Raw genomic sequence first — 15,092 nt, 5'->3', positions numbered from 1 at the left:
ACTAAGCTCTTCTGAGGCTTTTGATTGGCCCCAAGAGCGAGGCGGCGGCGGCGGCGATTGGTTGGCGGAGARCGGCGCGGGGCCGGACGTTGCGGCGGTTGTTGCTGAGGCGGCGCTCCCTGCATGGGGCCGGGTTGGCCTGGTACCGMGCTCCGCGTTCCGCTGCGCGTAAGTGCCATTCGCCGGTACATTTCATGTGTTCGGTTACGACGTTATGAGCGGCTGGCCTCACAGATTAGAGACGACTGAGCACAAGTCTCATTAATGCACACAACTGTCACAAAGGCGGGTGCCAAGAGGATGGTGCCTGTCTCTTTACAGTGGTGCGCAGTGGGAAGACAAGGAGCAATGGCCATAAACTAAAATTCAAGAGTTTCTACCTCAGCATGAGGAAGAATTTCTTTACATTGAGGGTGGCAGAGCASTAGAACAGGYTTCCCATGGAGGTCSCGGGGTCTCTTTCTCTGGAGACATTCAAAACACACATGGACACGTTTCCGTGTCACCTGCTCTGGTTGGAATAGATCRTCTCCAGAGCTCCCTCCCAACCCTCACGGTTCTGTGACTCTGTGATCCTAATGCTAATGGTTCACATAAATAACATTCCAAGATTGCCTGTCAGACAACAGGAGCAGGTTTGGCAGCAGAATTCTCAGGAACAGACCGTGCTGGCTCTAAATTCGAGGGTGAGCTTAACTCCCAGGAGCCATTTATCAAGGATGACGCCTAAGCAGAATTCATGAGTGGCCCAGCCAGAGGCGTGTGGCAGGGGAATCCACCACAAAACACAGCTTGTGTTTTGTTTGAGGTGGAATGAGGGTCARGTTTTCTCTTTTCCAGAATGTGAGGGGCAGAATGTTTAGACTCTGCATGTCTTTCATATTGCAGAAGTGTGTTCTCTCCTTTGCCCTTACACTGTCTTTCCCTTCAAAGCAGTGGTTATCCCAAGTRAAGGGCAGTCACACTGGCAAGCTGTGCTCAGGTGCATGTTAAAATGCCTGCTCATTCAGTCTTTCAGTGCTCAGCTTGAGCTTCATCAGCTTAGTGCAGTCTATGATAGTAAAGTTAAACTTAYATTAGGGTTTTTTTGGTGTGACACCATAATCAGAATACTGTTTCACTCACTTTACAAAGACAGAATACCAATGATATTTTATGTTGTTATTCTGGATTTCTGTTGGTGTAACTGGAGATCTGAATTAGGCCCACTGTTTTTTAAATTTATAAGGATAATGATAAAATGAAAATTAATGGTACAACATTTCAAGAATATAATCAATTTTAAACAAGAGCACAGTATTAAACAGGAGGAGAATAAAAGGGCTTTTCAGTGATGTCATGACAAGCTGAGTTCCCCTCCAGCACAAAGCTACATTTACAGCAATCAAATACAAGCCCATTGCTGCTTGGGGTGTTAGAGATGCTTTTCAGGGTTTCTTGTTTATTTCCATTGTACAGATTCTGACGCTAGTGGGATCAAAGAAATTACTTGTGAGTTCTTCAGTATCTTTTGAAGAAATTTTCATATATTAAACAAGCCTGATATGGCAAGTCACAGAAGAACTGTTCTTAGCCCTGCTGTGGTGCTGGTACTGCTACTGCAGCAGTGAAAACAAGAAAAAAATAGTAAAGAAAAATGGGTCCAGGGCAGAAATTAATTGCAGGAAGAKTTTTCTATTTGGACAGAGCCGATTGAATATTTTTTTATCTCATCATAAAACTCCAACAGTGGAAAAATCTTAATGCACCTTCCCCAGTTTTAAAATGTTTTGCAGCCGTTCTTTCACTAGTCTGTGAACTTCCTATTCTATAAGTTGATACTCAGTAGATACTGAAGTAAATGATAGCCACCTTTCAATTTCTTCCTCTGTTCTTTAATTCCTGTAGCAAAAATGATTGGAAAGGTGATCTTCCCTACTTAAGATTTTAAGTGGGTTTTTTCCTCTTTCTTTTTTTTGCTTTCGTTTCCCCACCGCCACACACCTTTTTTTTTTCCTTTTTTTACCCCTCAGTCAGGACAATGCCTCACACCTTGTGGATAAATAATTCCCTCAGTGATACTGATAAAATCATTGTAGCACTGAGGTCCCTAGAAAACACTCAGTGTTTGTTAGCATGTTAGAGTCCTTCACTTTTGTTTTTATTCTATCAGCCTAAATCTGATTTCTTTGATGGAGTGAAGGAGAGTTGAATAAATCTTTAGATACAGGAGTCTAACAGTTGTACTTCATGCTTCATTTCATTTACATATGGAAAACCACCAAGCCTGATTGTTTTAACCACTTCACTTATTTTCTGCTTAGATAATTTGAGCTGAATATTGATACCAAAGCATGCACTTTACAGAACAACTGTAAAACTGTATTGATTCATAGGAAACAGTCCATTATTTGTTTGCTTTCATTTTTGAATAATAGGAAGAGTGATGTGTTCATAAGCAGCTGAGAAGGGAGACTGTGGGTAGCTAGGATAGGCAGGTATSAATTCTCTCTAGGAAACCATAAATGGCTTCAATCTGTGTGGTTAATAAATATCTGAGTATTGACTGTATTGCATTGAACAATCACTTCAATCGTTTCTGTYGCTAAAACGAAAATTTACTAAAGATGCAAGGGCCTCGACCATCCCAGGTGCTTTTGATCCTTATAGGCTGTTAGGAAAAGTATATGCTTAGTTCTGAAAGAAGCAGAATATGGTTGTAACAATAATTTCTACCACTCAGTATATGGCTTCTTGCAGTAGATCAGATGGCTTTCTGTCAGCTTTGTTAAGTGATGTGAGCCACACGTTTAATTCTCTTCATGTTCAAAATAATGAATTCAGACTATTTTATTACATTCAGTTCTTTCTCCTTACATGGATTAGTACGAAATCTAGAGCAGAGCAATAAGATGATATTCAGTTACATTTTATTAGGAAGTTATAGTAATTTAGAAAAAAAAAAAACTAACCCCCACACACAAATGCATAAAATATTAAAAAAACACAGTATGTGTGAATTCAGTTTCATACTAATATAAATGCAAGATATCTGTGGTTGGGTAAAGTGTAAGGGCATTCTCTGTGAGTGTACAAACTTATTTAATAAAATAACAAATGACTAGATTTTCATCCCAGGAAACGTATGGCTTTAAAGTGTTTTATTTCATATAGTTCCACAGGCCAGCAGCTTATGCTGAATTACGCTGAACACTAGAAGTAAGTTTGTTATTGGCAAAGATGACAAATGTATTTGTTATAATAAAATAATACACTACCACAAAAAATTGCCCGAGTATTAAGTCTCCCAGGGAGATTTGTCATTGTGAATAATTGCACTTAACCTGTAGGCTATTACTAGTAGCTAACACTATTTTCTTTGTTATTTCAAAACATTTATAATTTTCTTAACAAACATCCATTCTATCCCCAACAAAAAACATTCACTGAATGCAGATTTAAGGTAACGCAATATGGGACTTGAATTGTGCAACTTGAATTTCCTCTTTTTACTTATATACCAGAAATGTTAAAAAAATTAGAAATTAATGACATGTGCAAAATGGAAAGCCTTTATGTAATAACTGATGCAAAAGAGGAAATAATATAAAAAAATTACGGTCTAAGAGGCCCTGAGTCAATAATTTCATTCAAAATGTGAAGAACATGAGCGCTCCGAGTTCTTCCTATGTATTGGTGTGTATTCAAATCAGTCCAGTATTTACTTGAAACATATTTTAAAATAGGCAGTTTGTGCAGTTTGTCACATACAATTCTTCTRTGTGCTTCATTCCTTTCAGCAGATTGTGTTTAATACTCAATTTCRTTTAAGCTGTCTGGATGGCCTGATGAGAATTGAATTTCTTCCACTTCTGGAATACAAAGAAGGAAGAAATACAGTAATTATTTGTATTTTTGTCATACATAAGAATACTTACAGCAGAATGTAATTAACATGCTGGATTTAAATGGGACAGTCATACTTTTTTTTCAAAGTGTTACAGCCACTTTACTAGTTGAGATTCTGAGAATGATCTCACATCATATTAGAAAGGTRAAAGTTCTGCATTAACCCTGCAGGCTTATACTAAATCCAAACCAATTAATGGGGACTCAAGAAGTATCACCCACCTAATTACAACAAACACTGTGAATTGTGCAGTGTCTCCCACAAAGTACGTTTAAACTTACCCAAACAGGGTCCTGYCTGGAACAGAATATCATCAATAGCTGTGTCACTTCTTATTGACACACCCCGGATTGCCTCAAAAATAATCTGTAAAGTAAGACACAGCTTTTCATGAATCCCACCAGTGGAAGGACTGAAAAAAATCATAGCCATGCAACCCATTCAAGGGACACCCTTTGCTCTCCCTCCTTTTCTCTCCTGTCCTTTTCTATCCTCTCCTGTCCTCTCCCCTTCCTTTTCCCTTTCCTTCAGACAGACCTCTGGCTTTGCATCATTCCTTCTCCTTGGTGCCTTCATAGAAAGACTACCCTACAAGAAGCTGCCATTTTATCACAGCTCAGTGGCTGTATCAAATGYAGTCAGGGTTGTAGACAGCTGAAGGAAAAGAAATTGCACAAATTGTATTGAAAATCCCCTTCCACTACTGATAAAAATTATGGCATTTAAATTTAAATATTTTAAAATAGCATTTAAATACTTAAAAAAATATTTTGAATTAATAACTCTTTTCCTACTTGCAATCTATGCACATCTTTAATAAATCCCTCCCTGACTTCATTTGTAAAAAATTACATTACTTCATATTCTTCAGTTGTCCATTTAATGTCGTCTACGTTTTAGCAGTTGTTTGGGGTTTTTTTAAAACAATGTAAAACTTGGATTCTTGCATATAGTTTACTTCAATATTCCAATTTGGTGGCTTCTTGCTTGTTTTTCTTACCTGGTAGTTTGTGTCACTTTCATATTCTATCACTCCCCTTAGCCATGAGATGCTTTGTTCCCCTGTCCTCCTCCACAAAGGAATGTCTTCATCATCCCCTTCCTTTTTTAGATAAACACTTAATAATCCAGTCCCAGCTCCATACATATGATAGAAAAATGTCAGGCACTGTTTTCCAGGTGTTCCTCTTAGTGATCTTGAAACCAGGTATGCTCTCTGTCCATAGACCATGTTAGATGCCTCTATATACATGTAGTATCCTTAAAAAGATACAAAAGTAATAGCCAAGTAAGGTACATTATGTTGGCATGTTTACTATGCTCAACATGCTCATTATATTAAAAATCCCTATGATTGAAACTATTTTGATAAAGATCTGTAAGTCATAGACTGCTGCATTTGTAAACTCTAATATATGTGATGTAAGAATTGTGTACTTAAATAATGATGGGTTTGAATTCATAAAGGCAAGAGATGATCTAGTCTTTCAAACAGTTTTATAGTATAATTCAATCTTTACAACGAAAGGCAAGTTATTATGCTTGTAATTTGRGCTGTAGGTTTTGATTTTTTACTTTTAAGGAACATTTAAGCATAGCTAACAACAAAGTCTTTGCAATGAATTACACTAGATTTGGTACAAACCATCTTGGGAATTCTCCAGTACACTGCATGAAATTACCTTTTCTTTATGGGCCTACAGGTGTAGATAATCTTTCTTTTCACCCTTTCTCTTAACTGCTGCTTATCACCAARGTAGAATCAGCTTAGAGGGGTTTATGCAGTAAACAGGACTCTTGTGTATCACAAGAGACTCTCAAGCATCCCCTGGCTGCTATTGCTGCTCTCAACATTCCTCCTGTCTTACTGATCCTTGAGAATTCCCCCTCCCTCTGAAGGCAATCTCTCTCCCAGGAACTGTGGTAACAGATGGGCAGGTAACACCACAGAAAGGGAGCAATTGGACTGCATGAAGAGTTGCTGCATTATCTGATTTCACTGTCTGCTGGAAGAGCATACAACTCAAAAGACAGAACAGGTGCCTTGTGCAGCAGATGGGATGTGGGGATGCTCCTCAGTCTTCTTACACACCTTAGTTTGCTCTAGTTGGTGATAACTGAATGATGAATTGAGGGGCTTATGAATTTGCCTTCCACCAATTAACGGCTTGGAAATGTTAAAGATTTGGTTGTATATGYTGAAATACGCAGCCACAGTAAAGAATACAAAGCAAGACTATACCATAGCTGCTCTTAAACCAGAATTGCAGTCTGATGGAGATTGATTCATTGGAATTTCGAGGCAGCTGTATATACATTTGAGGATGCACTTTAGGCAGTGGTTGGTGGTGATGCAGTTTTCTGGGCACTCATGCTAATGGAGGCCCCACCTGCCTAAATACTTGAAATTACACTAGTGAGCTTGTGGAGCAGATTTTCAAGACAAAGGGCTTGTGGGATCTCTTTTATTCTTCATGGGTTTTTAAGTTTGAATCTAAAGGTGTCCATGGAGAAGAGATCCCAACCACTTGCACAGCTTGCTGCTAAGTGACAAACTAARGAATAATTATTGTCCTAGAACAAGCTTAAAAGGCTCTCTACAAGCTTAAAAGTTCTGAAGTCAGGCTATCAGCCTCACTCAGTGTSAGTCTCAGACTACTTAATGATCCACATAGACTGAAAATAGGTCTAAAATCAGTTTCAGGGAATATTCACATAAGCTGGGACTCTGGATGGAGCTTTTTCTGGAGAGTTATCCCTTTATCTCCCAAGGAAAGGGCTTTAAGACATGACAACCAAATCATCCACCTGGCTTGCAGTTAATTCAGATCAAATGTCACATTCTCAAAAGCACTCATGAGTCCAYGTGGAATATGCTTATTTCTTCGATTAATGATTTTTCTGAACGGAAGAGTACAGCCTTTGTCTATCTTCTGGATTGTCATTTAAAATATTTAATTACTGKTTTTTTTATTAACTGTCAATCTCTGTTTTGAAAGTTTGATTTGGAATTTAACTCACCTACCCCAGTAGTGTGGTCTCCTTTCGGTCCAGTGTAAGAAGTGGGAGTTGGACCCCTCTTCCTRTGCCAGCTCCCACGACCTCTCTTCTTCTGGGTAAACACACACTCATCTTTTTCGAAAGTGCATTCTCCAGGAGTGGGCAGCAATAAATCTGTAAAGAGAGGACATAGTTTAAAACTTCAAATGCGTTAGACTGATATAGTGAGATATCACACACGTCATAATTGCATTTCCTCACCTGCAGACATCAATTAYAGCTACCTAACAATGCTTATAATAGCCACAAGCTTATTAAGCTACCTTCAAACTGTYATACAAAATTTAGTTTAATTTTCTTCACATCTTTGGGAAAGTATGTGCCCTAGTCTAGCTCAGTTACATGTACTAGGATTCTGTAAAATATCTCATACAGTTTATTACTCTTCACAAAAATGGTTTGGACTAAACGATCTTATGARATCTTTTGGTTTTAATGGTTGGACTCAATGATCTTAGATGTCTTTTCTAACCTTAGCAATTCTATGATTCTATAACGGCTCTGTTGAAGAATTAGCAGTGTAATTTTCTTCACTATTGTGGCACACCAAGCAGATTAATGAGTTCCAGCATGTATAACATGCATAATAAATGAGCCTTGTCAAAGAGTGGAGTTTCTGTAATCTGAAATCAAATACTACATTTAGCTCTCCAATGTTCCCTTGGCATCAGATTTTACTGAAGCCTACTACAGACCACAGAGCTGCAATACTAGAGWATTTTCATTATTTCAATTCCATTAAATCATACAAAAGATTATATAATTCAGGTGCGTGTCAGGCCTTCTGCTGTGATCTGAATTTGTCATTCAGAAGCAGACGCTCTGAATTGCCTCTACCTTTTGCAGAGGAGGAAGCCTTGATGCCTCTGGGRCATTCTTCAGGCTGCCATCAGTTTTGCTGCCATTTGAGACAAACCATGGCATGATTGTACACCCAGATACCAGTTCTGCACCTTTGGTTCCTTTTCCAATTACTTAGGAATTACAGGAAGGCAAAAGAGGCAACTGTTGGAAATACTTAGAAAAATGGCTTAGAAAAATGCTAGTGACTTGTTTTACACATGTGAAATCTCTCTGTTTTGTAAGCCTGTATGTATGAAGTCCCCTCAAAAGAGGTCATTAAAAAGCTATTAGGACCATTGCAAAGGCATGTCTTTATTCCAAAGAAGAACAGGATTGTAGATTGTGCCTCCCTCATAAGAATGTTTTCTAAATTAGGATACAATCGTTGCATTGTTGAACCTCAAAAAGCCAYAGAAGAGGGAGTTTTGTGAGTTCAGAGATCAGATAGTCTGTGCATGTTGGAAGGTGAAGTCTTGCTGATGAAAACCACTCAGTTCCTTGCACTACAGAGGGAGTCTTGGSCTGTTCTTCTCTGTCTTCATTAAAGAACAGCAGCTCAGGTAAAGGACTTGACTTTGCACAACTGTACTTCTAGACTAAAAAAAAATGCTGTGTATTGAAAAGACTGCTTTTGGGTCCTTTGCTGGCTTATTAAARGCTATTTGAAAACTACTTTTCACTCAGTTGGACTGTTGGTTTATTTTAAACTTTAATGCCCTCAAAGGACTGTTCACTTATATATGACTGCTCTGAAGTAAGTGAAATTTATTAGGATTTAGCTGGTAACCCTGGTCCTTGTTGGATGTTTGCTACTTTGCAAAAATAGGATTTATGCAATACTTATGAGATAAAAAGAAACACAATGGGATGAAGGCAGCTGTAGGATAGGCTTGGAAAATAAAGGTGTATGATGAACTCCTACTCAGAAGGATAGCAGCTGYTGGATGACAAAAACACATGGTCTTACCAGCAGCCTGGCAGCTTCCCAGGCTCAATGATACATCATCCAGTGCCACAAGTCCACAGTCCCAGAAGCTTTTACACCAGCTGACAAAGACAACCTGTGATACAAGAAGGAARTTTCAGGTACAAAACCTAACACTGTTAAGACTGAAATTTTAGTGTTTTTTCCAAATGCATAAATAATTTTAAAATCTACAGAACAGGAATAATGAATCCACTTTGTCTTGGCACATACTAACAATGACTGCTAGTTCCAGTGGGAACTAGACRTATGTTTTCAATCAACAAAAAACATTTTCCCACTTTTATAGGTGAATTATATATCTCTGTATGCAATTCCCATTTTATGAGGGTATTTTTGTCTTTGAGAAAACATGACTCACTGAGGTTGCTGTGGTTTTTTCTTTCCCAAYACCCAACATGAATAGCTCAAACATCTTCGGCTATCTTATCCTGAAAACCAGGATGTTTTATCCATGGAAAAATAAATTTAAAAGAGTCATTCAGTGTAATAGGCAAGAGAAATGGCCGTGGCAAAAAGCAAAGAATAATASAGATGAACTGAAACCACTGCACAAAATGGAATTATTCATAAGTGACTCAATGCATGATATCTAGAGCAGGAGACTGGAAATGCTATGTATAATCAACAGTGTTCATCTGAGTTTGCGAATATTAATAAAAATATCCAAGATCTTCATTTTGAGTAAACATTAATTCTGCAATGGAAAATACAAGTCACTCATGAGATAATAAAATAAAATGTAAAGAAATTGTAAGACTCTCAGTTGCTGTCTGCCAACATTGTCATAGATCCATTTGAATTACAGAAGACATATTAAGAATTATTTTGTGAAAATACGGCTTGGCCTAACTACTCCAAACCATCTGTCTGACCACTGGGGTTATGACCATAATTTGGGAGAAGCTTTTCAAACGAATTCCTTTGTGTTGAGGTCTATGCTAGTGACGGGAGATGGGTTAGTGYCACTTATAATGGTTTAATATTCTGGAACAACTGTAAACAGCTCAGTTACATATTTGAGGTTAAATTCTGACTGACAAGTTTCATGTGGATACAAAAAGACTTCTAAAAGTTGTTAAAGCATTATTTAGTATGTTCTCTTCTAGTAGGCTTGGTAACACCTTCAATATGGTAATTTGCTTTGCTAAATAGTATTACCCCATCTGCTTATAAAACAACCTGGGACGTAACTACACCAAAAAGCATGTATGCATTACGCTGCCCAGGGCAGAGCAATTTTTGAAACTCTTCTGTTCCATCAACTACCAATCCTGATTATTATGGATTATCTGTCTTGTAAACTGCTACTGGTATGAATTTGAGGAGTGCCCCACGCAGAATGTGCAACTGCTCAGTGTATAGCAGCCTAAAACCCTAACCACCTCCCCTCACTTTTTTTTTTCCTTTTTTTTTTTTTTCTTCTCACTGTAGAAGTGTATCTTACACTCAAGGTTTAACAGGACAAAAATAGTTTCATACTTTGTAAGTTCACTGTTAGGACACAGGGGCAATCTTTTAAAAATGGTAGCAGCTCTTGCAATAAAGCRTAAAATAAGATACTGACACTGCGTGAACATCATTCACCAGAATTTTAATAAAAGCATTCTGGTGAACATTTGTAATAAATTAAATACATATTATAGTCCTAAATCTACGAATCTTCASAAAACCACACATGTAAGGGTGAAGTCAGTCCTCTTCTGTGAAACAACAGTTCCACACTGTGAAATCATGTTTTAAACAATGCTTTCCTATTGACATCATTGGGAGCAGGATTAAGTTCTTTATTCTTAGATTGCAGTAATTTTTTCCATACAAGGTATGTAATTACCCATTGGCTCTTGCAGAAAGCCCTCTGTTTCAAATGCATCACAACAATAGCTGTGGTCTCTCAAAGGCTATTGAGCCAATAATCTTTGTGCAACCAAAGGATTGATCTGATTCAGTGACGCTTGTAAACTTGTTCACCTTTGCTTCACCTTGTTGCACCTTAGCTTAAGCTTCACTAATTTTCCACTAGATTTTTGTAGTGTTGAGTGACGTGCTACCATGAGCAGACTTCCTAATTTCACAGTGATGGGGTGTGGGAGCTTCTACTTGGGAATGTTCAGTTTTCAGCATAGACTATATAAAATGTAGTGAAATTGTTGTAGTTCCCTCAACTTATTTTGTTGTTACATTCTTGATTTGATTTTAGGCAATGGACTAGAATGTTTTTATTTACCAGTCAAATTTATTCACTCTTCTACTGTTTTAAAAAACTTCCCTGTCATAAAGGGAAATACTTGAGTATTTGAACTWTACTTACCAAAATGGTATCAACTTGGATTTATTCAACTGCTTATTTTCACCCTGTGTCAGATCTCTGAATCCTTCCTACAGTCTCGCTAGAACTGATCTCATGATGCTTTGCATTTGTTCTTGTTTTGAATTTAAATATTTGCTAGATCAATTTTTCCAAAATAAAATTTTATTACTTTATCTCCTGCCTCAGAGAAGAGACTAGGGGATTCTTTGTGCTCAGCTTTCTTTCTCCATAAAGCATGGCAGATGAACAACATAATATTGTTTCAAGCTATGTAACAGATATTCCTGGACTTGCATGCATTTTTGGCTTAACTAAAACCATTATCCAGTGCAGGCAATTCTGCCTGTTTTACCAAAAAAAGAAAACATATTTCTCATGTCTCTTTTTGTTCTAATAACAGGAACTGATGCTAGGGCCCCATTTTATGGAAGCAGCTTTGTTTATTTTGCAGTGCTTAATCAATGGTCCTGGCCTTCAGTCTCAAAGTATCCATAATCTTTTTTCAGCACTTATTTTGGATAGTATCAGGTATGATCGATGCCAGATGAGAATAGCTGGTTGAGCAAGCTTCTACCAAGACACCRTGTTGGGCTGTGCTGCAGATTACTTGGTGAGGAAGAAGGGAATTCTCATCCTTAGAACTCTGCGTCTCTGTAAGCAAAATGTGATTTAAAACTCACATTCATATGAAGCTAATGTGCTTTTAGAGGAGAGGAAATAGTAGCCATAAGGTATCTCCAGTGTAAGGAAGGACTGGTGGGGAAGCTTTTTAAAGGRGGTTTGGAGGGAGCTGGACTGAAAATATGAGAAAAGGAGAGAAGATTCCTCTGGAGCCCTGTATGTTCTGTTCCACATCCTCCTTGTTTATCACAAAAACTATATGTCTGGTTCAATTAGAGAGCCAGGTCAGACAAGAGGGAAACATGAAAATGACCCGATCTGGTGACTTTAAAGCAAGCTATGCCTCTGCAGTAAGGTAATTCCTCTTATTCCATTCTAATGAATATTCCTAGGTTTAAGCAATATATGGTAAATTCATGTAGACACAAAACTCAGTTTGTCACTTAGACACATTTAGAGTTCAATTTTTTAAAGAAGAAGAGCAATTGTACTGGAATCTGAGATGTTTTTACCTGAGAAGCTTCAGCTTGTAAGTTCCTCATAGTGACAGAAACTCAGTATCACAAAATCAGAAAATAATTCGAACACCAGGAACAAAAGTGTGACATGACATGAAGAAGCAGTCAAGAGTTTTCACTAGACAGGTTTGAAAGAGTTTTCACTTTTCAGTCAGTTGTGCAAATAAACAGCTGTGTAAGCATGTAAGCCAGGAGCTGACCACCAGCACAGGGGATGGGAAAACCACTCTGACTGTCTCAGGGCTGTTCAATACAGATTTTATAATGTAGAACAAATTACTTCTAACTAGCTAAATTAAACAAGATTTTAAATGGCTTGGATTTCTTTGGCTTAAACAGTCACAAACTCATTTATCAAGAACACAAGTAAGCTCTAAGCCAAAGTTAGAATATCTGCAAGCTTCTGTCATTTAAAATRAATTAATTYAAATGGCACTTGCCAGGCAAGTTCAATTTCTTGTCATGTAAACACAACAATTTTCTGTGGGAAAAATAATGTAATATGAAATCTTCTACATAAATAATTGGATAACACTGGTAATAAGCTTGTGACAGTTGAACAAATATTTTTGAAAATCTTTCCTGTCCAAGGGCAGAAACAAACAATGAAAGAGAAACATAAAGCTAACAGAAAAACCTAGCACTACAGGCTGTTTATCCTTCATGTCTTCTTGCTGGATTGTACTGCCTAGCAGAGAATACTGCTTTGCACACAAATGTATACCGGACACTTATATTCTCATGCGCCATCCCCCCCGACCCCCCAACCCCTAGAATTCCACAAATCTACTGTAAGGCTCCATCCTCATTCCAGTGAAACAGTTTCCTTGGCTCTGTTCATGAGAGGGAAAGGTTCTTGCCTTTAGACAAAAGAGTCTTGTCAGATGAGGAAGCAGTGTAGTATCATAATAATATTGAATGCCCAGAACAAAAAAAGGAAAGTGTTAAGTATCAGAGATGCCMAAAGCAGATTTGCAGTATTTCATGCAACACATTATCTCGCTCAGCTACTGTGAAAATGCAAGCCATTTAGGCACTGCTTCCTAACCTGAGTAACTTTTTCAGTTTCTAGTATGCTGTTTCCATTACCATATATTAAGCACCACAAAGCTGAGGTTCACACTTTGCAAGCATTGTCCTACTGTTTCCAGACCCTACCATTCTAATTTTAGACAGGCATTTCTGGTGACGGTTCTTCAAGAAGTTTCTTATTTTAGAGGCAAGAGAAGGACAGAAGGACTGTTCTAYAAAATTGTAGCTTATTTCAGCCTCTTTAGGATGCCTACCTTATTGTGGGAAGACTGATAAAAGGTTTTGTGGCAACAGTACTAAAAAGCTCTTTTATTTGACACAAGTATGACTCTTTCAAAGGATGTCTGGCCTCCTCCAATTGGCACCTGACAGGAGAACTGTGTTTTTCATACTACTGACTTAATTGCAGGGATCTAGGACTTCATAATTTATCCAAAATTAGTCATTTACTTATGACTTTGATGGACAAGCAGGAAACAGATTTCTCAGCAGCAAAGAGGAATGTTAGATACAATTTGATGTTGAGCATCACCACAGTGATGATGTGAGATGAAAGGCCCAAAGACACTCAGATCAAGTACTAGGAAAACAGCAAGGTGACAACAGATGTTTAGGGAAAACAGTACAAGAAACAAACGAGCCCTGAAGCTCTTACAACGCAAAAAAAAGCTGAAGATTTTGCTGAACTGGAGGTCACAGCTGAACCACTATGTTTACAGTCACTGTGAGGTCTCTTTTCCATGTATTTATTTAATCCTTTTCAAAATGTATGGATACTATTGCCTTCCAAAGCATCCAAAGTTTCTTAATGTTTAGTTRTTCTGAGAAAGTCCTCTCCTCTCTTTGTTTTAAAACATGTAAATATTCAAGTGCAACATTCAGCCACTYCGTTTTCCTTTCTCACAATTGCAACTAAAATTAGTTACAGAGGATGAGTTAAAGCAAACAGATGAACTCAAGTAAAGAAAATGAAGAAAAAAACATCAGAGAGGAAGAAAAGTGTACTTAAGGAATGAAAACCCAAAAATGCAGCCACAGCTACTCTGATGAAAGTAGGATGGACTATTATGTCAGTTACATTTCTGAACATTTGGTTTTGAACCCTGTGGAAGGTATTCTTGCATTACGATATCAGGTAACATTGCAAAAATTTGCATGATGGATAAAGAACTCAAGATGTTTGCTTTTGAAAACCTGAGCTTCAAAATGGTAACCCAAATCTAGACAAAATGACAGAATTGATATAAGCAGACCCAATTGCACTCAAACTTTCATTTTAATCCAGGCGTTTGCACTTCATTGTGAAATTGCATGAAAAGCACATCTTTCCGTGGTGGTGTATATCCTTATACATACATGCATAACACAATATGAGAATGTMTAAAAATGTAGATTCTTGCTTCACAGTTCATGTGAGCTTCTCAAGGATGCAAATGATATGTGAAATTTTTCTTTCAGTTAGCTCTTACATTTTCCTGACACATATTTGCATGGAAGATCAATTTCAGTGCATTCAATCAAATGAAGATAATCTACTTATTTCAAATTTAGGTTTTCATGCTGCCCTTCCAGAGGCTTGTACAATAAACCATGAAGGGTTTAACTGATTTTAAAAAATAGTAGAATTTTTAAATTTTTTTTCCTTCTCACACTTACTCCCTGGGCACAGTATAAATCAATATACAGTGTATATGTATGGAATCATAGCTGCTCACATCAACTAGAAGAGACAATGACACAAGCACAAACTGAGAAATCAGGATTTTAAATTTCCTGCCTTCTTACTAACATTATCAGCATATGTATTTACAGTATGTGCACACACACACACAC

The 15,092-nt window shown here is 37.6% G+C and overlaps 1 protein-coding gene across 1 annotated transcript in view; it reads right to left on the bottom strand.

The window, feature by feature from the left end:
• Positions 1-3,566: 3,566 nt before the first annotated feature.
• Positions 3,567-15,092, bottom strand: part of MAMDC2 (MAM domain containing 2) — a 54,879-nt gene continuing 43,353 nt past the window's right edge. Inside the window, exons 10-14 of the mRNA XM_057372456.1 lie at positions 8,760-8,853; positions 6,911-7,063; positions 4,890-5,149; positions 4,171-4,255; positions 3,567-3,851 (exon numbers count right to left, since the gene is read on the bottom strand). Of these exons, the coding sequence (XP_057228439.1) occupies positions 3,790-3,851; positions 4,171-4,255; positions 4,890-5,149; positions 6,911-7,063; positions 8,760-8,853 (654 nt within the window). The 3' untranslated portion in view covers positions 3,567-3,789. The remainder of the gene's footprint in view (positions 3,852-4,170; positions 4,256-4,889; positions 5,150-6,910; positions 7,064-8,759; positions 8,854-15,092) is intronic.

This window comes from Malurus melanocephalus, unplaced genomic scaffold (assembly GCF_030028575.1).
Source record: "Malurus melanocephalus ecotype Western Australia unplaced genomic scaffold, MMel_1.1 scaffold_7, whole genome shotgun sequence".
NCBI classification, from domain to species: Eukaryota; Metazoa; Chordata; class Aves; order Passeriformes; family Maluridae; genus Malurus; species Malurus melanocephalus.
This window is presented reverse-complemented; position numbering and strand designations above follow the sequence as displayed.